The 24,420-nt window shown below is 43.9% G+C and overlaps 1 protein-coding gene across 1 annotated transcript in view; it reads left to right on the top strand.

Moving 5' to 3' along the window:
* The window catches only part of LOC146008816 (transmembrane protein 150A-like), a 154,116-nt gene that overhangs the window by 46,971 nt on the left and 82,725 nt on the right, over positions 1-24,420 (top strand). The window contains exon 2 of the mRNA XM_083148524.1: positions 7,726-7,773. Within this exon, the coding sequence (XP_083004650.1) occupies positions 7,726-7,773 (48 nt within the window). The remainder of the gene's footprint in view (positions 1-7,725; positions 7,774-24,420) is intronic.

The following is a 24,420-nucleotide window of genomic DNA, read 5'->3' as shown; positions in this document are numbered from 1 at the left end:
TGTATGTTACATTTGCCACACCTGCCGTGCACATGGTTTTGGCCATTAGCAAACCAAATGTGCTTTGTAAACCAACCTGAATCACCCCTTGAATCACGTGTTTTGGCAGGAGAACAAATATCAACCTGGTATTTCTGCATGTGGAGTGCAAACTAATTATCAGCTTGTGAGCATGACCCTGCTTCCTCTGTCGGTCTGTTCCTACCCAGTTTGTTCAGTTACTGTTGTTTCCAATTTTAAAGTACAATGGAATATGCTGCGCTATATTAGAAACTGTAAACACAAATTACCCCGGACTAAAGGTGCGTACATATAGTCTAAAAAGGAAGAACAGTTCGCACAAATCGCACGGTGCTAGTAGATGTCTTTTTGCTTCTTGGCAAACACATTGTGCTACGGAGTAGATTTTCAGTTGGAAGTGGAGCATTTAATAGCTGAACTCTGAATTACAGAGAGACCCCCTGTCACAATGCCCAAATAACCTGTGTCGAACCCGGGAAGACGTGCAGTGTTAAAGCCCCAAACGTTGCAACCTGGCAATCTGACCCAGTTTATAAGAAGGGTTAAACTCTGGTCACCCCCTGTATAACTGGGGACCTGCACTGGACCTGGGTTTGTGATGTGAAGAGGGTATAAGTGTGTGCTATATGCAGAAGCAGCCAGCATAGTATCTGCAGTGCATAAATGGAGTTAAACCAACACAAAAAATAGTTTAATCTTTACCCCTTTTGACTGCAACATGTATTTATTAATTTTTTCAATATATTATTTCCTAATATGTGATTTGTTTGTTTTTGGAGGAGGTGGGGAAGATTTTGGGGGGTATTCAATGTTAGGGTCACGGCAGTCAAGCTTGATCGACCGCCGTGACCCAGTCTCGTTCTCGGTCAGCTTGACCGAGTACATGCCGGCAGGAAGCAATGTCCCGCCTGCCGGGGAGTGAAAAGAGGGCGTGGTCACGAGTTGCGGCCGGGAAGAGGCGAGCTGCAGCCGGCAGCTCATCTCTTCCCGGTTGTTCTCGGCAGCACGAGCCTGACAGCTTGTGATGTCGGGCTCGTTCTGCCGAGATACCCTGCTCAATGATGTCGGGGAAAACTGCATTGAATAGGGCCCGACGACCATCTCCCCGACAGGAGGTGCTCGCCGGAGATTAAATATCCCCCTTAATTTTTTTTCTCCAAAATGACAAATCTGCAGTACGTTTTTTATTTTCTCTTAACCTTTACAAATCTGAATTCACTGTACTAATGAAGCAGGGCTTGCTGGAGACCTTAGGCCTTATTCTAGTTCACTCTTTCTGACAAAATCCTTCTTAGATGGACAAAACCATGTGCACTGCAGGGGGGCAGATGTAAAATGTGCAGACAGAATTAGATTTGGGTGAGTTATTTTGTTTCTGTGCAGGGTAAATACTGGCTGCTTTATTTTTACACTGCAATATAGATCTCACTTTGAAGTAAAACCCCACCCAAATCTAATTCTTTCTGCACAAGTTACATCCGCCCCCTGCAGTGCACATGGTTTTGTCCATCTAAGAAGGATTTTGTTAGAGTGAACTAGAATAAGGCCCCTTGTATCACAAAGGCATTGCAGCCTTGTTTCAGATGGGAGATGTTTGGCAGTGTCCAAGGCCAAATTCCTGGATTGAAGATGTTCTGTATTTAGAAACTTTTGAAACTGCTTTTCTTACTTGATTTGTAATACTCAAACGTAGTAGCAAACATTGCTGCTGCTACTACGTTTGAGTATTACAAATCAAGTCAGAGGGGAAGAAGTTGCATAGTGTATGGGGCCTTTACACAACAACTGATTTAGCTCGCAGTGTCCTGCAGAGACAGAGAGGCCTTGCATAGCCATCCCTACACATTAAGCTCAGTTGAGCCAGCATGGGCTAGAGCTCTTGTAAAGTCAGTTGACACCTTGGTTAGAACTGTATGTTCTTGCTCCCAGGTTTTCTTGCCTTCGCTCTCCATCCTATAAAGAAGGGTATTCCTTCATTATTACAGGTATGGGTCATTTGGTTCGACCCTAATTAGGACGACATGCATTGGGTTGAACACTGAAGGTTGACATGGCTTAGGTTGACTGGTTTGGAAGGTCAACAAAGTCAACATGAGTTTTTCACTTTTTTTGTCCTGAATCTCAACATAGGACATGGACACGTGTCAATATGTACACTGTCAAAGTGTACCGCCTTGTTTCGAGCACAGAACCTCACTGCGCTTGGCATACTATTAGATTCCCCCACCAGAAAGCGGCTGCACCGCACATTTACTTATGTGCTTCGGTGGGCGGTGAAGTTAAATTTTACAAAATATTTTCAAGACTGGCTGGATGCTGATTGGCTGAAAGAATATGTCACTGTACACCCCTGCCCATAGGTGTGTGCCAATGGTGCTTCACTGCTGGTGCACCTATGGATCGGACACAACACATTGCGGGTGCTAAAAAGCACCCGCGATGTGTTGCTGATGGGTTCGCTCCGATAGGTTGAACCTGCAGCAGGTTCAATTTGTGTAGGGTCTGACCAATTCGCACAGGACCACACATTGGGTTGGAGAAGATGCCAAACATATTCGACTTTATCCGATTTCTTGGCCCAATTCATTGGATAATGTGAAATTGGCCTAAATCTTACTAGTGTTTGGGGCCTTAATGGACTTCTCCTGCTCCTCCAACTCTTGTGATTCCCTGGTCTCTCTTCTCTCGGGCACAGTGTTCGAAGACTGAGATCTAGGAGGGGGCTCTTTTGTCCAATAGCCTTTGATTATGGATTTTTCAGATGATTGATGCTATGTTATTATTCATTTAACTACCGAGAGTCATTGTGTGTTTCTATGTATACCTTCATGCTCATTTTTATCTTTTTAATTTTATTTATATTTGTATTGTCTAATTTATTTTTTGGTAATTATATTGTGTATGTGTGATCAAGCACCACATAGAATTTATTCTTCTTTCCTTGTAATTTTTGGAGTCTGGCCTACCTCCACTATTGTGGCAGTTGATGACCGTATCAAACAATAGACCACCAGTTGCTCTAGCGCCCCACGACCTATGATTTAGATCTCTCTATGCATAAGGAATGCATACAATGTATCCTACGTGATCATGCCACCCAGCAATTGCCGGTTGAGTTGGCGGGGTATTTTCGTGCAAGGTACCGCATGTTATACATTGCCCTAGTCATTGGGGGGCCTAAAAAGTATCTTTTATAGGATTGGTAAAGTATTTGCAGATTTTCCAACTTCAGGATGTAATTAAGCAGCAGGTTTAATCCTGATATTACAGCAGCAGGACGTGCATTATTTTATCTGATTCAGTATGAAATCCCGGCGTTCAAAATCCCGACCGCCGAAATCCCGACAAAGGGGGACGTGGATCGCCCCCCCATTGCTGGCTCGCTGCCTCGCTACGCTCGGCATGCTAATTTATTCTCCCTCCAGGGGTGTCGTGGACACCCACGGAGGGAGAAAGTGTCGGGATTCTGAACGCCGGGATCCCGACCGCCGGGATTTTAACTACATCCCCTTTTATCTCCTGTGTTGCTTTTATGTTGCTTGGATGGGCAGGTTAGAAAGGCAAATGCTGTATGTCCTCCATAGGAATGCTTGGATTTTACTACTGATCACACACTGCGGTATGCCTGTTCTCTTGCACTACTCCTGAATGGTACGGAATAATGTATTACCACAAACTTAATTCCTTCTGTAAGTGCGGCAAGACGCAGTGCTTTATTGATTTGTTTTCTTGGCCAAATTGCATTAAACATCCATATTCTGATACTTTACTTGCTCAGATGTATCTTTTGGCTAATGCCAATGTACTTGTCAGTTCATAACAGCATCCCAGAAGAATACATTGTTTTCAAAAGCCTGGTCTGTTAAAAAAAAAAAAAATTGTCTAGTGTCATCCTGTCTAGAAAAAACGATTACAAGTGTTTTTTTTTTTTTTTAATATATATAGTTTGAATTTATGAGTAAGCCCATTGGGCAATACTTTGATATTGAAGACATAGAAGCTGAATGTCTGAATCTTTCTGAAAGATAATGTGACAGATGAATGTTTCAAGAAATAGATAGTCCTCCGCAATGTGTTATAGGCATCTTATGGAAAGTTCAATCCAAACATCGGTGTCCCCACACTGATAGTGAATAAGCAGGTAATTATTGAGATACAGATCATATTGATCTCTCCATCAGCGCCTCAGTGGATATAATATGTACACATGAGGTGGGACGAATATAGGGAATCATCAGGTCAACCCTGTACTACTTCATGTGCACCGTGCGGCCTGTCGGCGCTGGACTCTCCTAGTTGAAGCTCACGCCCACTCGGTTTTTGGTTTTGTTGGTACAGGTCGAGTATCCCGTATCCGAATATCCGTTATCCGAATTATTCCGAAATACGGACATTCCAGAAAGTGAAATTTTTTTTTTTTTTGCTAAAAACTCACTGGGGACATTTGTAACAGCATCACTGGGGACATGATATGTAACTGGCACTATATATGTGCAAGACAATGATTGCTTGGCATTCAAATTCAGTGCTGAGATAGTACACACATTTTGTTTCACGTTTTGAAACCTTGTTTTTTGAACAATTAAAATATATTTGTGTGTATTTTATGTGGTAATAAAATATATTTGTGTGTATATTATGTGTTTATACAGCATAAATGCAAGATACTTCAAAATACATCATTGAAATATTAAAATATTCCGAAATACGGAATAATCCGTTATCCAAAATTCTCCTGGTCCCGAGCATTTTGGATAAGGGATACTCAACCTGTATAAATGGCTGTAATTTCACACCCTAGGAGCCTATACTGACATGACTAGTAAGTCGTACTGTTCATACTTCTTTCGCTCAAGTTACCACGACTTATGTAAAGTCTGTGAATATTGTTTTATACCTGACATGTAACCCATATTCCCTTACTTATTTTGTCCCCTATACCCCCTCTTCTTTTTTATTATTATTATTATTATTATTATTATTTCCCTATCTTATTTTGTGTAATGTTGACAAAGTCAATAAAAACTAATTGAAAAAAATAAATATATATTTACCATACTCCCCTCGTAGCTTATACCCTTCTGAGAGCCTGTTTTACCTGGTTCTCCAACTGTTAAACTCTACCCCTTCTCCATTGGGATCCATTTTATTCCATAGATTTTTTTGTGATGTTTTAAACCATGTGTGTTTATTAAAAACTGTACTACTCTATATTCTACTCTCCCCATTTTCTGATTCCTCAATACTCCATGTCTTACGGATTCATGCAATTGATAGAAAGCTGTGTGTGAGGATTCAAACGAAGCATTCTATATTGGAGAGGAGGAGACACCCATAACCTACGAGGGGCGTATGGTAGATCTATTCTATCCACTGAGGCGCTGGTGGTGGGATCAATCCGATCTGTATCTTGATAATTACCTGCTCCATTCTGAAAGAGGTGTACACTTTACCGTCTCACTTAAGCACCGTACACAAGGAGCGACGGGTGCCCGGTGCGGAGAGAGCTGCATAAGCACAGATTGCTTAACACACATCACTGTACACAGGCGATGCACCTGTATGCTGAGCGATCTGTGCAGTGTTTTGCCTATGCTTATAGGCAATCGAAGCAGGATAAACTGTGCATGCTGATTTTACTAAAATTAACAATTTTAGGAAACCCTACGGCTTGCTCTGGAGGTATAGGAGAAAAGATGCTGTGATTTTCTCCATTGAATAGCAAAACCCTGCAGGCACAGGATTTTCTAAATTCTTTACCAGCACTTGAATCTGCCCCATTGTAGAAGTTAAGGTGCCCATACACGGTGCAACGAGATGCGTGCTCTGGTGCACATCACATGAAGTCTGTGCAGCCCATGCTTTTAGTATTAGATTGCATCTTATCTAGTACAAAAACACGGTGCTGTAGCACATTGTATGCTTTTTGTACTAGATGCTATGCAATCTAGTTCTTAAAGCACAGTCTTTATGTGCTGTGCGATGGGATGTGCACCGTGTATGGGCACCTTTAGAAAACTGGAAAGGTTGTCCATGTGGTAAAATAGAAAATATTGTTAATCTTGCGTTATGCTCTCTTCCTATATACTCTTTACAGTTGCGTGGCGAGGCTGGTGGGTGACACCCTTTTTCCTTCCTCTCCTAAAGAATTATATAAAAGTGCACCTTTCCTGTTCCTGCGGAATGGGTGCCTGACCTCCGTTCCTGCTGATGTCCTGTCAGACAGACTTATTTTTTGTAATAGTATTTTCTCCCCCTTGACACCTAAGGAACATATTTATAGATTGTCCTATTTTCTTCTGTATGCTTTTTATAGGCGTTCCTGATTTGCTTATTTTGTCATTATTAACGAGGAATGATAAAAATAAAAAATAGTAAAGTGCTGTGATCTTTTGTAGACTTGGCAGAAAGGCCTGCCAAATATTTAAAAATGAAGAGCAAATATTATATTATTAGATTTTGATAAGTCACCCTTACCTACTCACCAAAATGCAGATCTTTACTTGCAGCTTCAGACAGCAAAGAAAATTTGAGTTAAGTGCACACTCTGGAACTCTGGGCACATGCCCTGGGTTAAATAGCTCAGTTAGCGACGGGGTGGTAAAGAAATCTGCCTCTGTGTATCTCATCTACAGTCAATTTGTAGACTAAAGCAAGTTATACCCCTTTCACATCGCACAAAATTACTGGGTTCATTCCGGTTTCTTGCCGGTTGTGAAAGAGGTTACTCGTTACAGCTAACCGGTAGCAACACTGCAATTCGAACTAGGTGAGAAGAAGGGCTCTTACCGGATTGTTGCTGTGCAGTGTGAACGGATTAAACAGGTCCAGCGACCCCTTTCCTGTTCACACTAATGGAGGAGGTAGGGTTTGGAGCAGCACCAGCTCTAAGAGCTGCCTCCTCCCCCATCCCCGATGATGCTTAGCTGCACCCCCACATGTCGGCAAACCTGCAATATTGCCGGTTTGCTGCCACGATCTGAAGAGGCTGCACATGCAGGGTCGCACTGGGACAACCATTTCAAAGTCCTGGTGCAACCCTGCATTTGCGGTCTGAAAGCAGTGTAAGCAAGTCTGTTCAGAAGGTGTCAGTGATACTTAGGGCCTTATTCGAGTTCACTCTTTCCGACAAAATCCTTCTTAGATGGACAAAACCATGTGCACTGCAGGGGGGCAGATGTAACTTGTGCAGATCTAATTAGATTTGGGTGGGGTTTTACTTCAAAGTGAGATCTATATTGCAGTGTTAAAATAAAGCAGCCAGTATTTACCCAGCAAAGAATCACCAAAAAATCACCAAATCTATTTCCATCTGTACATGTTACACCTGCCCCCCTGCAGTGCACATGGTTTTGTCCATCTAAGAAGGATTTTGTCAGAAATAGTGAACTCGAATAAGGCCCTTAGTGGTTTCACGGGTGTATTTCAGACCCTATTTGTATTTACGAAGTGGTCATTATTATGCAGCGCTTCTTTCCACTCGTTGCCGATCATCGATTTTCTTTATCCAAATTTGTACGGCCATAATGCCCATGACAAGTTATAAAGTGAGCCATGGGAAACTAGTCTTGTGTACTGAAAATTACTTGGGTTCAAGATATTGCACTGCATACTAATAATTAGATTTGGGGTGGGAACATGGTCTGTTTGTTTAATTCAATCACTATGCATTTGTGATTGATTTTATTGTTTCTTTTATTGCAGGTATGCAATGGCGTTATCAAACAACCACATTTGCCCTGTGTCTAACTGGTAAGAACTATTTTTTTTTTTAATGCTGATTAAATGTTTATTACTGTATCTTTACACACAGGGTGGTATTCAATTTTATATCCTGCCCAATTTCCCGTCTACAATGACAGGAGATCGTACAGTTAATTGAACAATTTTTTTTCCATTATGTTCAGGTTTAACAAGGCATTCACACATTTCACATCACCACCCCCAGGAATAGAGAGCTGAAATGCTGGTGAAAAACTATTGAATACCACCCACAGATTGTAGGTCTTGGTGCAGTCACTAGTTTGCATCCTAATGACTATTGGTCTATCCCCCACAATGGCTTTTGCTGTGGGTAAATATTTGACCCAGAAGGCTGCCATACAGAGTGGTTCCTTTTCAAAGTTCCAATGTTATATCTCATGTCACTTACTCCTCCTTGTCCATGTTTTACATTTAAATAGTGTGATTTTTACAGAAATCCGCAAAGTATATAAATTGTAAGCTTCCTACTTGCTATATCGGTTTGTGAACTGAATTCAGCCCTGCCCGCAAGTGTGAAGAGCCACAGCGAGTTGCTCACTCACCAGGTAGTACGCAGATGGGATGGAGGAATGGGAGAGGTGGTGGCGATGGGCCAATGGAATGCCCAGCGTTTCATATGCATCCCCACGGTTATGTAGGTAGGCCGATGTAAGCCGTCGCCGTGTCTTCGTCCCGGCGGCCGCAAATATAAGTAGGTCTCAACTGACTTATATTTGTATAATCTGGGGAAATCATTTGATGGTCTCCGACCATCGAATGATTTTGATTGCTAAGGACTTATGGGAGGGGATGTCTCCCTAATGCATACCATGGCATGGTTGCGTCAGGATACAGCGGTGGGGGGTATTTGCCAGGTCAGTGTCACAGGGACTCTGTAAGCTGCGAGCTTCACAGCTTACACAGTCAATCAGAATGACTTCGTAAGTAGCAAGTATTTCCCCTTGATAGCTGCTAACACATCAATATTGATCAATTCAGTTATTAACAGTTTCTTATACAGCGCAGCAAATTCTGTTGCGTTCACAATTGTAAACAGGGATAAAACAAACTAGGTAGTTACAGACAGTCAAAAAGGTAGGAAGGCCCTGCTTGCAAGTTTACAATCTATAGAAAGTCTTGCTATAGGAAAATAATTAATTAAATTCTGTATGGCTCCATTGCTGCCAAAGGGCATACAGCTGCCAAATGTTTGTGGGATGCCTTATATAGATTACGTTTTATTGTAATAAAAATGACAGGCAAAACCTAGTGTTTAAAGGCTGGTAGGCATGTGGCATTATATTTTTAAATTGTGGTACGCAATTTGCTTTCTTTCGAAGATGCTGAACACATATTTACCATGAAGAGCATGTATATCGAAAGCTTGTATGTGTTTTGTTTGTTTTTATGTGTATATATACATACAGGGTTATTGACAACTCCGTTGCCCATTTCAGGTGGCTCTGGGGTGCGTTCTACTGCTTCGAATAAGACAAAATGTAATATTTCAAATAATGCGCTAGTGAATCTAGCCAAAAAGCAAAAGCTAATTTTAGTGTAACAGTTTTTCTACAGTAGGTGACCAGTCTGCCTTTCTGTAGTTCTCTCGGGATGGACAGTGCTGTTTCCCTTATTTGACCTTCTAATTCTGTGTGACTCTTATCTTGTACTATTTCTGTAACGTGATAATGCGGCAACATAAAACAACTTCGCCAATGTAGACTTTTATCCTTTTATTCCAACTTCTTGATGGAAGTCTACATTTCACATTGTGACAGACTGTTATAGTAAGTGCACACATATATAGAGGGTACATACGGTGAGATATACTCTATTTTTCTATCCAATTTTGCTTATAGAAGCAAAATTAAACTGAAATTGAATAGAAAGTCAAATGGTTTTTCTACATTCAATGCAGATTCTATCCCAATGCGCTCTTCCGTGTAGTCTAAAATTGAATAGAAAAAGTCTTGGCAGACAGATCTGAACTAAGTTGTCAAAATTGAATGTGAACACTGTAACCAACCCAGATCCAGTGTGTGTGAGAATTAGAAGTGGAATTTGATTCGATCTTGCGTTCGACTTCAATTCGATTTGAACTGTATAGTCTTGCCTGGCAAGACTATTTTTCTTTTTGATTTCCACTAAACCTGAACGCGCATCTGCAACGAATGTGGAAAAAAAACATTTGAAGCCCATTCGATTTGATTTTGCTTCTATAAGCAAAATCAAATAGAAAAATGGTTGAAATCTCACTGTGAGTACCCTTTATTACAGGGGTGTCCAAACTTTTTGCGATGAGGGCCAGATTTGGTGAAGTGTAAATGTGTGGGGGCCGACCATTCAGCCTGACATTCTTTGAATCATTGCTTTGAATGCTTTGCTTCACCCTCTGATGGCACGCCTTTTTACCATCCTGCCTGGCTCTCGGCTGAACACTTACCCGGTGCGGGACAGCCCCTCTCATGTCAACGGCATGCTGCCCACCGCTCTACCACTTGGATCTAGGCTACATCCTTGGCACTCAGACATATGCAAGTCTATGCAGTTTACTGATAACAGTGTCTTTTCCTCTGTCTTTTTCCTGGAAAAGGTGAAATATTAATAAAGGCTCCATTTCTGTACTGTGTAACTATGGGCATGAGGTGGAGTGTGTTATAGACACACAATCTGCTTTGCTGAAAGCACTTCCAGCTATAGAAAGACAGAACATAAATGTGTCTTTATACAACATGTCAGAAATAAAAGGAAAATTAGTTCCATGCACTAGTATCATGATATTGGTGTTCACCTCAGCACAGCAAATTGTTCCAAAACATGCTTGGAATCGCCATCAATATTTAAAATCCTTGTTGTCTGTTCTAAATATGGCTCTCTCTCTCTCTCTCTATATATATATATATATATATATATATATATATATATATATATATATATATATATATATATATATATATATATATATATATATATATATATATATATATATATATATATATATATATATATATAAAGAAATGTATGTATGTATATTTTGAGTAGCTTTTAGGTAAGCATCTTGGATGATGCGTCAAGTGGATTTGCCAAAATAGGTGTGAAAATTGCAAAGAAAACCTTTTTATTCATCATAGTGACCTGTAATGCTTACCTTTTTATATAGAAAATATATTCTTTTTTTTTTTTTACACAGGATTTTATTATTTGAATTTATATAACGAGCGACGCTGCCATTTTTAGCTGATATTTTGCACATTTCTCACAGAGCTGTTGGCACTCAAAGGGTTAAGACAAATTTATTTATTGCGGTCTATCGTTTTAAAATTTTATATATAAATTGGTTTAGATCTTTTTTTTATGTGGTGATTTAACAAGGTAATGACACATCTGAATTGATATTTCTGCAGGTGTTTAAACCCACACTTTTTTTTTTTTTGTATGTCACACTTTGCCTAAACAAGAGAAGAATTATGTCCTGAATGTATCTTGAAAATAATCTGCTTTACAGGAATGAAATCTTGACCATGTATACAGTACTGTCCTTAGAACAATCTACAGTTGATCTGGCTGATCAGCACATACAGTATTGTAAAAACAGTTTTTTTTATAGCGTCTAGTGTGTACGCACTTTGTCTTTTTATTTATTTTCTTAATCAACTTTTAACTGGTGCATCAATTTATGCAAATGAGTACTGGGAACTCCCATAATAAGGTCTAGGTGAGCTCCAGGAGTGGATGAGTGTGCCAGTCAGCTGATAAAACATAGGTCCGTATTGTAGGAGCTCATCATTGAAGCACAAGAATATAGTTTAACCACCCAACTGGACTAAAGGTCCATACACCCATAATTGCCACCAATATTGCTGGCAGGGGAGTCAAGCATGGGCAAGTGCATGCACACTTGCCCATGCCTGCTTCAAGATGAGCAACGGCAAACGTTAACGATGACTTGCCTCGTCCGAACATGTTGGACGAGGGAAGGGGTCATTAACGATGCATGGGAATGCAAAATCGTTAACGACAGGGAGCGTGCACACTAAACGATTTTGTCCACAATATCGCTCAGAAAGCCTTTTCTGAGAAATATTGTGACCAATATAGTCTAGTGTGTATGGGCCTTTACACTTGGGAGTTCAGAATTACAAAACACTGAATGTGTGAAGAATATCCAGATAGTCCTGGATGGTGGCTTGATACGTAAACATCATTTTTTTTAAATTGCACATTTTAAATGTGCGAATCCCCTTTCTCAAATTCACACATGTAATATGATGCGATTTTTAGTCAAGAGATTGTGCAAATGTTATTTTTATATTTTCCTTGCAATTTTTTTTTAGTCGTGGGAGTATGTTGATTTGTGTAAACCTCTCCAAACTCCTCCCCCGAGCATAACCAACCCGGGGCTCATTGAGCTACTCCTTGTTCTTAGACTGGTTCCACAAATAAGGGGGGGGGGGGGGACTGGAGGTCCCCATGTATTTGGAACCAGCACCTGGCTCTAACAGCATTACAGTACAGCTAACAATTGAAGTATTCTCTCAGTTATCAACATGTGATCACTGCAAGGCACAGATGCTTTGAATGGGCTCTTACATGTTGTACCTTCAAATTGTTCTGTAACCCCCAGTAATTAACACTCATAAGGGTACATATGTATTATCTGGGCTCCCATGTTAAATGCACCCCCTTTTTTCATACCCCTACTATCCAACTACGCATGGAGTTGATTTTCTATAGTGTGGCGAGCGCAGCGAGCCACCGTGCCCGAAGCGTGGCGAGGGGACGCGGTCTCATAAGAAAAACGGGAGCCCAGATATTACATAAGTACCCTCATAAGTTTTATAATAATTTTAGACCGCTTTCGCTGAGAAATAACATGGTACTCCTGTAACAAAATTATGTAGTACATGTGAAAGGGTTGTCCTGCATTGTCCCAACATCATAGTCCCCATACATAGCCACAGTTACACTATCAGTTAAATACCTTTCATACTGTACATTGATTTGACATTGCAAAAGCAGTTATACACGTATTTGTATTTTAGGTTGTGCAAGCATTCATTACAAGCCATTTGTTTTTCTAAAACAATTTTTGTATCTAATATATACTTTTGAAAACTCATGTTACCAATGTAACTATACCTTGGGTTAGCAGACTTTAAGCACTGTCTGCATTGCCTTTAATAGCCTCTGGGACAAATCCGCTTGCAGACTGAAAGTAGACTGGTGGTGAAGTTGCAACAACCTTGAGCTTAACTCACTCAAAACTGTTGAGATGGTAGTGGACTTCAGGAAAAGGTCATCTGGTGTATATCCGCTAGTGATTGCAGACAGCATGGTGTTTCTAGTGGACTCCTTCAAGTTTCTGGGGACCACGATCACCGGGACCTCAAGTGAGGGCCCAACACAGATGCCGTCATCAGGAAGGCGGAGCAGAGGCGCTGCTTCCTAAGGCAACTTAGGAAGTTCAACATCCCACAGAAGCTCCTACTAGTCTTTTACCCTGCGATTGTGGAATCTGTATTGTGCTCCTCGATAATTTTTGCTATGGATCCACCAATGAGAGATCTAAACGTAGGCTCCAAAAGGTAGTCAGGTCTGCAGAGAAGATAATTGGAGCAGACCTTTCCCTTAGCCTTGAACTATATATGTCTAGAGCTAAAATGCAGGCAAATAAAATAGTTAAGGACCACCTACATCCTGGCCATGGTACACTCAACCTACTGCCATCATGCAGATGATATGCGGGCGTTCCTCCAGGTCCAACTGAAGCCTTTAAAAGCTTATTTTCAAGCGGTCCACCTGCTGAACACCTGATCATGTGGACATTTGGTTTATTGACTATTCGTTTATAACCTCTGCATGTCATTTACAGTGTGACCCTTATGGTATAACTATCTGAATGAATGTCTGTACGTGTTGACCCCCCATTTGGCTACTTGTTTCCTCCCTGGCTGATGCACTGTAAACCGAAAACTATTTCCTAGTAAATGAGAGTATACCTGGCCAATAAAGCTGATTCTGATGTAACACTTACAAAGTGTGGGTGTTTTTTGACGAGCAGTATATTTGTGGCCCTGTCTCTGGCTGCTGGTTCAAGTACTTGCAATACCTTTAGAAAATACTATTCATTTATGTACACTTTCCCCTTTTTGGTGCTATTTTTTTTTCTTGTATAGGTTTTATTTTATTTACCTTTATTTTTTTTTATTATTTTCTTTTATTTTATTTTTTTTATTTCTTGCTCTGTTCATAATTGTAAATGACACTTTTGTTTAATTATCTCTATGTCTTGTGTTTCAAATATAACTTCAATAAAAATGTAATTTAAAAAAAAAAAAAAAGAAAATACTATTCAGATACAAATTGATGTCCTCATTATAGCAACTTTTATAAAAGTGGTTGCTTTTTGTATGTGTAAGTCATCCTTCTGTGTATAATGCTGCTGTGTTGTTCGGTAAGTGAATCCTGAAACTGCTGCTCTATACTGCTCGGGTATCCAGTTTGGGGACAACATTAATTAGGTGAAGGCTCCTGTTTTCTGACACCTTTTAAGCATTAATGAAGTGGTGTTAAAATATGCATCTAACCTGTAATTAATAGTCACTTAGTGTTTTTTGTTTGTGGCTTTGTTACAGTTGCTAGTAAGGAATTTCCGCTTATTTATTTCTGACCCCTGGCCTACTTTTCGGTTTATTTATTTATTAACCGTTTCTTATATAGTGCACACATATTCCACAGAGCTGGGGGATGAATGAGCTCTGCCCCCATGCTCTCTGCTTTTAACCCCGCTGCTGCTTCCGTCCCCCCCAATTAACCCTGTCTACTCTCACTGGCCTCCTCCCAGGCTAGGTGACAAGAAGGGGACCGACTGCCCCGCCACCTTATCTTGCTCTGGGTGCCATTTTGGACCCCTACACTCCCTTAAGGCGAGAGAGGGCGACTTACCGGCACCCCGCTCTGGTCAAGCAAATAACTGAGACATGACGACCTAGTTCTTGGGCAATTAAGATGGGTCACCGCTTTATTAAATCCATAATCATACACAAACAATTTGCAGGGCAAGGGAAAGAAAGGGAAACGGTGAACTCTGTTCTTGCTAACGTGGTACCCCTGGGGTGTGTCTGTTCCACCGCCATGGGTATGCGACCACGCCCCTATCAATTTGTTACCGCCTGGGCCGTGCCAGCCACCACCATTTGATTCACGTGAACACGCCTCTTACCAATTTGGGATCAGCTACCATCCGCACCTCACCCTACCTGGCACGCAACCCGTATGGCCCCTACCGTATTAATGCTGGAACCAGGCATGCGGCCGCCTAATGGTGAGTATGCAAGGCATTCTGTACCTCCCCTACATTTCCTGCCTTGTGCACCGCTTCCTCCCTGCCGCACAATGTTCCCGGCGAGCCAGGTACTGAAGCCTTCTATAAAGTTGCCATTCACAATCTCTTATTTTAGATTTCTTTTTTTTAATGGTTTTACGTTTTTAGAATGATCTTGTGGTGTGCTGTATAGCTTATTGGCAATCGGCCATCACACAGCAACAAAAAAAGTTCAAGAACTTGATGTACAATATGCCGAGCTTTATAAATAAAAGCCTTCATGTGTATCTGTGCAGGGATTCCATGGCAGTATATTTTGAAAAGTAAGCAGAGTCCAAATGCCTGGGTGCACAAAGCTAAATAGGAATCTACGTAGGTCGCTGGCTGGATATTATTGGCTGACTGACATTTTGACATTTAATTGACTGTATTGTGCTCAGGGTCTATGCTGGCTAAAACTGAAACATAGTATGCATGTGTTATGGTGTGTACACACTGTGAGATTCCTTTGCTATTCAACTAAAGGTGCCCATACACGGTACAATTATTGTATACAATTTGGACTAGATCGCATAGGTTTTGCAATGAGATGAGATCTAGTACAAAAAGTATGTGCAGCACATACTTTGTGAGCTGTGCAATGAGATGTGTGACAGGAACGCGCATCTCATCACACCCAGCAATTGTACCGTGTATGGGCACCTTAAGATTCGATTGCTATGCAGTCTTTGCTCATGTGCTATTTACATACAATTCATGCTATCTACATATTAATCTGCACTATGTAGTCATTGCTGCACTGTCTATTTGGCTTTTCAATTTAAGCTGAACAAGAGAGCGCATCGGCATCGAATCGGGATAGAAAGCTTAAAAACATGTTCTCTCTCCATACGATGTTACATAGTAGATCAGGCTGAATAAAGACTTGCATCCATCGAGTTCAACCTAGGTTTTAATAGCTTATCCCTTGTAAAAGACAGAATATGATTCATTTTAAAGACAGATTATGATTCTTATTTGTCTATGCGATATGATTTTGACTATATATAGTCAAATTGAATGTCTAATTGTACCGTTTTTACACAGCATTAAACATCAGGACCTCTGTAGGAGCGCAGGGTGGATTCATATGTAGCCTCTGCTTTTTAGACTACCAGCTTCCCTTCTTTATATCAGCATCCAACTTGGTATGTGTTAATTTTCATTCCTAGCAAACATGTTTTTGTCATCAGTACATGCTTGCCCTACTGCAAGTACAGGAGGGGAGTGCAAATGGATTCTGCGACAGCTAAGCCTCTCATGCAGACAGGCTGACCAGGTTTAAGGGAGCTAGTTTTCTAACGGGTCTGCGGTAATTGGGCCAATCAGCCGATTCTCTGCTGGTCAGTCTAGTTATTGTACAGGGAGCATGCGCAGCATTGTAAGCTGATTATTGCAAGCAAACAGCCAAAAGTTGCAGGGCAGATCAAATGAGCCAATCTATTACAAAACAATGTGCAGATTTGTGTACGGCATTGAAGTGACTACTGAGGAACCAATATCTGCAGAGGGCACATACCAAGGCTGCGGCTTCTATGAGACCTGGTACAGATTCTATTGAGCTAGACATCACTGACCGCACCTCTGTTGTTGGTGCTGCAGCAGCACCTGATTACCATAGCATGATGTATGGTGCTGCTAAGGTATACTGGAGGAAGGAGCTGTCCAGTGGAGACTCTGCGATCCCAGTGCTGCAACCTGTCCTCTACCACTGGGGCTACTGCACTGTCCGCAGGACCTATACACATATGCCCCCCCCCCATATGTAGGCAGCACTGAGAGTCTCCTGCAGACCTGTTTGACATGATTTGATAGATGATCAGTTTTTTGAGATTTGTGACTCTATAATTGTTCACATGGAAGCGATAAATTAGTAGAAATCGGATGTCATCAAGATTGTTTGTTTCATTCCTTTTTTTTTTCATTTTTTTTTTTTATATTTTATATATTTTTTATATGAATGGATAATACTGTATGAGATATAGTATCAGAAGTTCTCAACACTCTGGTTTCCCTAACAGGTCATGTGTTGAGGATTTCTGTCTGTTGAAGCAGGTGAAATAATTAGTGGTCCTGCAAAATAGCCTGTGCCTGTTGGTCGGAGTTGATAGCATCTGCAATAAATGATGCACTTGTATCTTTCTGTATCTTATACCCCTTTCACACTTATAGAGCCGGGTCATACCTGGGAATGTGTTCCTGGACGCTGCCCTGGAATGTACCTGGGAATGTACCCTTTCACACTGCACTCAGACCTGGGATCGAACCGGGACAGCCCCATTCACACTGATCCCGGGAAATCCCTGCAAATACATATGCATGTCATTAGAAATTGACTCTAGGGCTCCGAAAGATGACATCAGCATTTGTGAGCCCAAGAAAGCTCCAATCGGCAGCTTTTTTTTTTTTTCATCAATAAATTTTTATTAACATAAAGTTTTATAAGGGGTACAAAAGAGAAAAGGGGATACTTAGGGGGGAAGGGGAGGGGGAGGAGGGGGGGTGGACTACATTCAGTAGCGGGAACAATACAGTAAGTACAGTGAATGCAGTGGGTAAGGCGAGAGTTACAAATATAACACAGCAGATATCTCGCGCTACGCAGAGCCGAGTAAACATCAGGTATATTACATACAGTATAACATGGAACGTTGAGAGAGAACCAACTATACAACCTTCAGTAACTGGGGACTCGTGTCTAAGGGTAGCACTTATGTTGACCTCCGCCTAACTCTGCTAGTTTTGACTATCACTCCTAAGTAAAGGGGGTGAGCTCTGGTCGGGATCTTGGGGTGTGGGAGAGTCTGGGTCCGGGAGTTCATTCAGACTGAACAATGGCGCCTGCCCGGAGGGACCGGGGGTGGAAGTCTCGGCCTCTGTCCTTTCCGTCATGTAAGTCCTCCAAGGAGCCCACTTGGAGTGGGATGAGGAGGGTTTAGACGGGTGGGGGGTAAAGCCGGTCTCCATATAATAATGGTGGTTCGTTTTTAAGATAACCTGGAGGAGGGAAGGGGGGGAGGGCTGCTTCCATTGTTGGGCTAGGTTTGCTCGGGCCGCAATCAAGATGTGCCCAAGGACATATGTTTTCCCTGTTGGGAGCTCCTGGGGGTATATATGGAGTAGGGCTATGAGTGGGTCGGGGAGGAGGGATATCTGAAGGACCGTGGAGATTAACTTAAAGACCTCTACCCAGTATTCCCTGAGCTTGGGGCAGGACCAGAAGATATGATAAATATTGCCCACACTTCCGCACTGCCGCCAGCACACATTAGAGCATGTAGGCCAAAATGCGTGAAGGCGATCTGGCGTTAGGTAAAGTCGGTTGATTAGTTTGATATGCATCTCCGAGTGGTTAAGGCAGCGAGACATTGTGTAGGAGGTTAAAAAGATCCTACGCCATTGGGGAGCAGATAGCTGGATGCCTAGGTCTGCTTCCCATTTTCTATGGGCTGAGGTCTTAGTGAACTCAAAGGGAGTCGTCAGGGTGCCATACCAAAAGGAGATGTCCCCCCTGGATGACGTCAGGGTGGGTCGAGAGAGGGCTGCTTGATAATATGTTTCTGGAGCAGGGCGGTTGGAGAAGTGGGCGTTCCACCAATGGGCCAATTGTAGGTAGTGGTGGTGTTCCTGGGAGGGAAGGGAGTATGCTTCTCGAAGGGAGGCAAAGGGGAGAATTGTGTGGGCGTCTAACACGTCTCCTAAGGAGTTTATCCCAACACTTTTCCAGCGGTTCAGGTTGAGATTGGGTATCAGCTTTGCCACCGTGGTGATGGGTAATGTAGTGATAAGGGCTGTCGTGGCACGTAGGGTGGCAAGTAGTTGGTCCCATATGTGGAGAGTGGCAATAGTTGCCGGGAGAAGGTCAGGTAGGGGAGGCCTTAAGTGTTTTGGGATCCTGAGCAAGTCAGAGAGAGGGATTTGAGGGGAGAAAACTTGCTCAACGCATACCCACGCCACGGGAGCTTCTCTTTCGGAATAGTATTTGGACGAGGCCAGGAGGCAGGCTGCTTGATATTGGTGTAGGTCAGGTAAATCAAGTCCACCAAATGCTCTAGGCAGTGACATTTTGGAGCGGGCCATAGCTGGGGGTTTTGCTGACCAGACATACTTTGTCAGGATGGAGGAAGCCTGTTGCAGGGACTTTTTAGGGAAGGTATATGGAATGGTGCGAAACAGGTACATTAACTTAGGGAGCAGCGACATCTTAAATGCTGCCATCCGTCCCATCCAGGATACCTCAAATGTTAGCCAAGACCTGGAGAGAGATGCAAGGGAAGTTAGGAGGGGGGATAGGTTAACCTCAAAAACGGACACCATGTTTGGGGGAATGTGAATACCCAGGTATTTTATAGAGTTTGCCTGCCAGTTGTAATGATATGTGGCTTTCAATGATGGGAGGGAGGTTGAGAGATTAATCGGGAGGGCATCGGTCTTGGATGTATTGAGCTTATAATAAGAGGCAGCGCTATAGGAGGCTAGTGTTGTGTGGATAAGCGGGAGGGTATTGGTGGGGTCCGTCACGAAGAGCAGGACATCATCCGCGAAGAGGCTAAGTTTATGGTTATTGGGGCCTACTCGGAGGCCTGGTATATTGGGGTTATTTCGAATAGACATGGCTAATGGTTCTATGGAAAGGACAAATATTAAAGGCGAGAGGGGGCATCCCTGCCTTGTGCCATTGGAAATTAAAAAGGGGGAGGAGAGAAAACCATTGCTGAACACCCGGGCCGACGGGGTGCTGTAAAGGGACATGATTGACATCAAAATCCGGTCTTTGAAGCCGAAGCGTAATAAGACCTCTCTCATATATTGCCAGTTCAGTCGGTCAAATGCTTTTTCAGCGTCGAGAGATAGAAGGAGGAGACCTTGCTCCTTAGATAGAGAGTCAATCAAGTTGAAGACTCTCCTGGTATTGTCCGGGGCCTGACGCCCCGGGACGAACCCCGTCTGGTCCGGGTGCACCAGCAAAGGCAGGAACTGGTTGATTCGGGATGCCATTAATTTGGCGAAAATTTTGATATCACTATTTAATAAGGCTATCGGGCGGTAGTTTTGGCACGCGGCAGGATTTTTACCAGGTTTCGGGATGGTCACTATTCTGGCTTCTAGTAGTTCCGGGGGGGCGTGGCCAGAGGAGGAGAGTTCATTGAACAGGTCTTTCAAGTAGGGAGATAGGAGTTCGCTAAAGGAGATATAAAAGTCTGTTATGAACCCGTCAGGCCCCGGGGCTTTGTTGCGGGGGAGTGATCTGATGACCGCCAAAATTTCTGACTTTGACCAGGGGGCGTTTAGGGAGTCTAGCTGCTCTTGGTTAAGGGAGGGAAAGTGTAAACTGTCTAGGAAATCCCGAATGGTAGCATTAGTGGGCTGGACTATGGAGGAGTCTCGAGAGAGAGGTTGTAAAGTTTAGAATAGTAGTCGGCGAATTGATTTGCGATATCTTTAGGGTTGCTAATTTTTTCTTTATTGGGAGATATTATATGTTTGATTCTGTTTCTAGCTTGTTGGGCCCGCAATTTTCGGGCCAACATTCTGCCTGATCTGTTACTAGCAAGGTAGAATCTTTGTCTAAGCCTATTTAGAGCTGATTGGGTGCGAGCTAAGAGCAATTTTTGCAGTTGGCTACGAACTGAGGCCAGCTCTGTTTTTAAGTAGTTGGAAGGGGACTTTTTGTTCTTATTTTCGAGTTCTATCAGTTTAGACTCCAGGGATTTTTGGGTTGCGATGGCCATGCGCTTCAGAGTGGCGCCCGCTTTTATGGCCGCCCCCCTGGTGACTGCCTTGAATGCACACCAATGGTTGGTTACAGAAGTATCCGTCACCTGGTTGGTGGACATATATTCGTTCATTGCTTTGGAGATGATATCTTTAGCTATTGGGTCTGATAGAAGGTGGGGAAACAAACGCCATGGTCTAGGAGGAATTTTAGATGGGAGAAAATTCCAGTGCCACACAACAGGGGCGTGGTCTGACCATGTGATGGGAAGGATATCGACTCCTGCAGAGTGTTGCAGGGACCATTTGTCACATAGGATGAGATCAATTCTAGAATAGGTGTTATGGACTGAGGAGTGAAAAGTATATTGTCGGCCAGTCGGGTAGGTTGTTCTCCAGGTATCGTACAGGTCGAATTCTAAAAGAAGGTTGCGGAGAGCTGTCGATTGGTTGTTTAGGTGGGATTGGTGGCTATGGGGGAGTCGGGATTTATCAAGCAGAGGGTCTAGCGTTAAATTGAAGTCGCCCATTAGTATCAGGGAGCCCTTTGAAGTTTTTTGTACGAGAGAGAAAAGTTTGCGTAGGAATGCTACTTGGTTTGTGTTAGGGGCGTATATAGAAACAATAGTCGTTAATCTGTCCTCTAGTAGACCAGTGAGAATCAGGTATCTGCCATTCTTATCGGCAGTTTGGGAGTGGCAGGTGAAGGGGGTGTGGCGGTTAAACGGGATAGCGACTCCGTTACGTTTAAAGGGACCGTTAGCGTAATAAGCTGTTGGGTAATTCGAGTCTTTAAATACGGGGGGGGGTTAGGAGAGGCAAAGTGCGTCTCTTGGAGGGCCACTATGTCCGCCTTCAGTTTATGAAAGTATGCCAAGGCCATCCTACGCTTGTTTGGGGAGTTCATCCCCTTAACATTTAGCGAAATTAGCTTGGGCATGGTACAAGCTTAGGAGGTGCTGAGAATATTCTGTGTAGATCCAAAGGAGGGATACTGGGGGGGGTGAATTGTTGGTGGGTAATGTGGTCCAGGGGGGGAGGGGGAGGAGGAAGGAAGAGGGACAGGTGTAAAGAAGGAGAAAAAAGGAGGTAAAGGGAAAGACAAAACAAAAAGGGTCCATCAACTTGGACCCGCATGACTACTGCAGGGGAAAGAAAGAGGGTTTTCATGCAGTAGTATGAGGGAGTGTGGGGGTGGCGGCCTGGCAACTCTAGAAAGGGGAGAGAAGGGGAGGCCGCCCCTCTGGTAACGACATTTTTAAATAAAACATAACAATTTCAACTAACAGTCCACCTGTGGAGCCCAGGGGGGGAGAGGACAACAAACGAGAAAATAAAACCATCCTACTATGTGTAACTTGCCAGAGTAGATATGTGGGTTCCCGGATGATAGGAAAACTATAACCAATGTAAACAGAAACCTCTGACAGGCTAACTATGAACATCTCTTAATAACGGTCAACATAATACTTTTGCCCAGAACCCCGCAGCACTATTAAATAATAAAACAAATACTTATCGCTGGAACCTCTACCCGCTTGGGGGGGTGAACAAGGCAGGGAGGCCTGGGCAGTCAGTCAAGGAGAGAGGCTGACCGTGGCGACACATAAATGTTCAGGTATCGGTCCAGTCCTGATGAAGGGGTTGTGGGCGCTTCTGCCCCTGGGGTCCCGAGATCAAAATGTCCCAGTCCAGAAGCAGTTTCATTCCTGCCTCTAGGGAGGAGACGCTGTAGGTGGTGTCATCATGGTGGATAAGCAGCTTTACTGGGAACCCCCAGCGGTACCTTATATCGTGAGAGCGGAGTGCCAGGGTGATGGGGGCGAACACCCTTCTGCTAGCCAGGGTAGCAGGAGAGAAGTCCTGAAATAGTTGGAGGCCGCCTAGTGTGCCGGAATTCTTTGCCTCGCGGGCTGCCTTCAGGAGTTGTTCTTTAACCGTAAAGAAGTGGACCCTGAGGAGAGTGTCCTTGGGGAGGTCAGCGGGGATAGATTTGGGTCTTGGTAGGCGGTGGATGCGATCGATGAGGAGATCTTTGGGGTCAACAGAGGGAAGAAGTCTGCGGAACAGAGCGGTGGCGAAGTCCTCGAGTTCAGAGTTGGACACCGAATCCGGGATGCCTCTGATCTTAATATTGTTCCTTCTAGACCTGTCCTCCAGGTCAGCAAGTTTGGCTTTAAATTGTGTAATCTCGAGTTGCTGCCGGTCATATGAAGATACAAGGTCATTGTGTGAAGTGACCAGTTCTTCCATCTTTCTCTCTAGGTGGTCCGTCCTATCGCCGATCGCTACCAGTTCAGTTTTAACTTCCCGGATGGTCTGCTTTAGGTCCTTGGCTATCTCTGCTTGGAATGCAGAGAAAACCTGACAGAGAGACTTCACTGTCACTGGCTCATTTGAGTCTACATCTATCCCCGCCATCTCGGGAAGGGAGCTCAGCTCTGCATGTGCTCCCAGGGAGGTGGACCCCTGCTTCGAGGGGCTTGTTTGGGTTGTAGGATTCTGAGAGGATTTCTTAACTGGCATGGTAATTTTGGTTGGAGCCGTGTCTTTGGGCTTCTTTGGGGGCATAATGGAGTCAGGCACTTTCCGTATAGTAGATAAGTAATGGCAAAAGGCACCGTGGGGGTATATGCAGTGGGACAATATCACATGTATAAGGTGGTCAGGTTAAGGTCGTCACCGAGTGGCCGCCTTGAAGATTGAGTAATCACATTAGGACCAGTAAGGGAGAAGCTGCACGAGGAAACTCTTGTGACTGCTCTCTGTTAGGGCTGCGCGTGGCTAGGATTGGGCTGTGCCCGGGCAACTGCAGTAACCAGGGGGGGGGATTGCCCCACTACCTGATGGATGGTCTGATGGATGAATCAGGCCCCAATCTCAAGGGGTCTTGTAAGCTGGAGTTCTGAAGGGAAAAAGGGGGGGTGGGCAGGCACTAGGTGTAACAGCAGAGCCTGGAGGTCAGCAAGAGAGCTGGGCTTTGTGCTATCCTGTGTGCTGTCCTGGGACTCAGCCTCTGATGTATGGGGCGGCTGTGGCAGAGGATCTACTAGGGTCACCAATGTTATCTTCACTGTGAGCCCCAGGACCGGGTTAGAGGCCGAAAAGATGGCGGCGGCCACGTGTGGTGGGTGTTAATGGCTGGGTCCAGCCACAGCCAGAGGAGAGGGATGTGCGGGCGGGTGCTTGCAGCACCTGCACCCGATTTACTCACCGCCGCGTTGCCCTGCGTCAGCCGGGTATTGCACTGTATCGTCGGGTGCCGGGAGGAACAGCCGCCGACGCGGGGAGTGCACCTCTCCGGCACGAGCGTCTCCGCCGGTCCACGGCACAGGGAAGCGGCGGTGTCAGAAGGTCCGAGCAGGGGAGAGCCCCACCACACAGCTGATGTCGCGGCGCTGCCCTTCAAGCCTCCGTCCGGTCTCCGGCTCCGAAATCTAGGCCCCGGCTTCTGTTCCCGGACCAGGCCGCAACCCGCGGCAGCTCTTAAAAGAGCTGCCCGGCTCCGCAGCTGTGGACCGGGGCAGGCGGGTGCCGCAGTGGAGCTGTGGTGAGGGTAGGGTAGGATTGCAGAGGGG

This window comes from Crinia signifera, chromosome 6 (genome assembly GCF_055691185.1).
Source record: "Crinia signifera chromosome 6, ASM5569118v1, whole genome shotgun sequence".
Classification (NCBI taxonomy): Eukaryota; Metazoa; Chordata; class Amphibia; order Anura; family Myobatrachidae; genus Crinia; species Crinia signifera.
The sequence above is the reverse complement of the archived record's forward strand: the minus strand, read 5'-3'. Positions and strand labels throughout refer to the sequence as shown.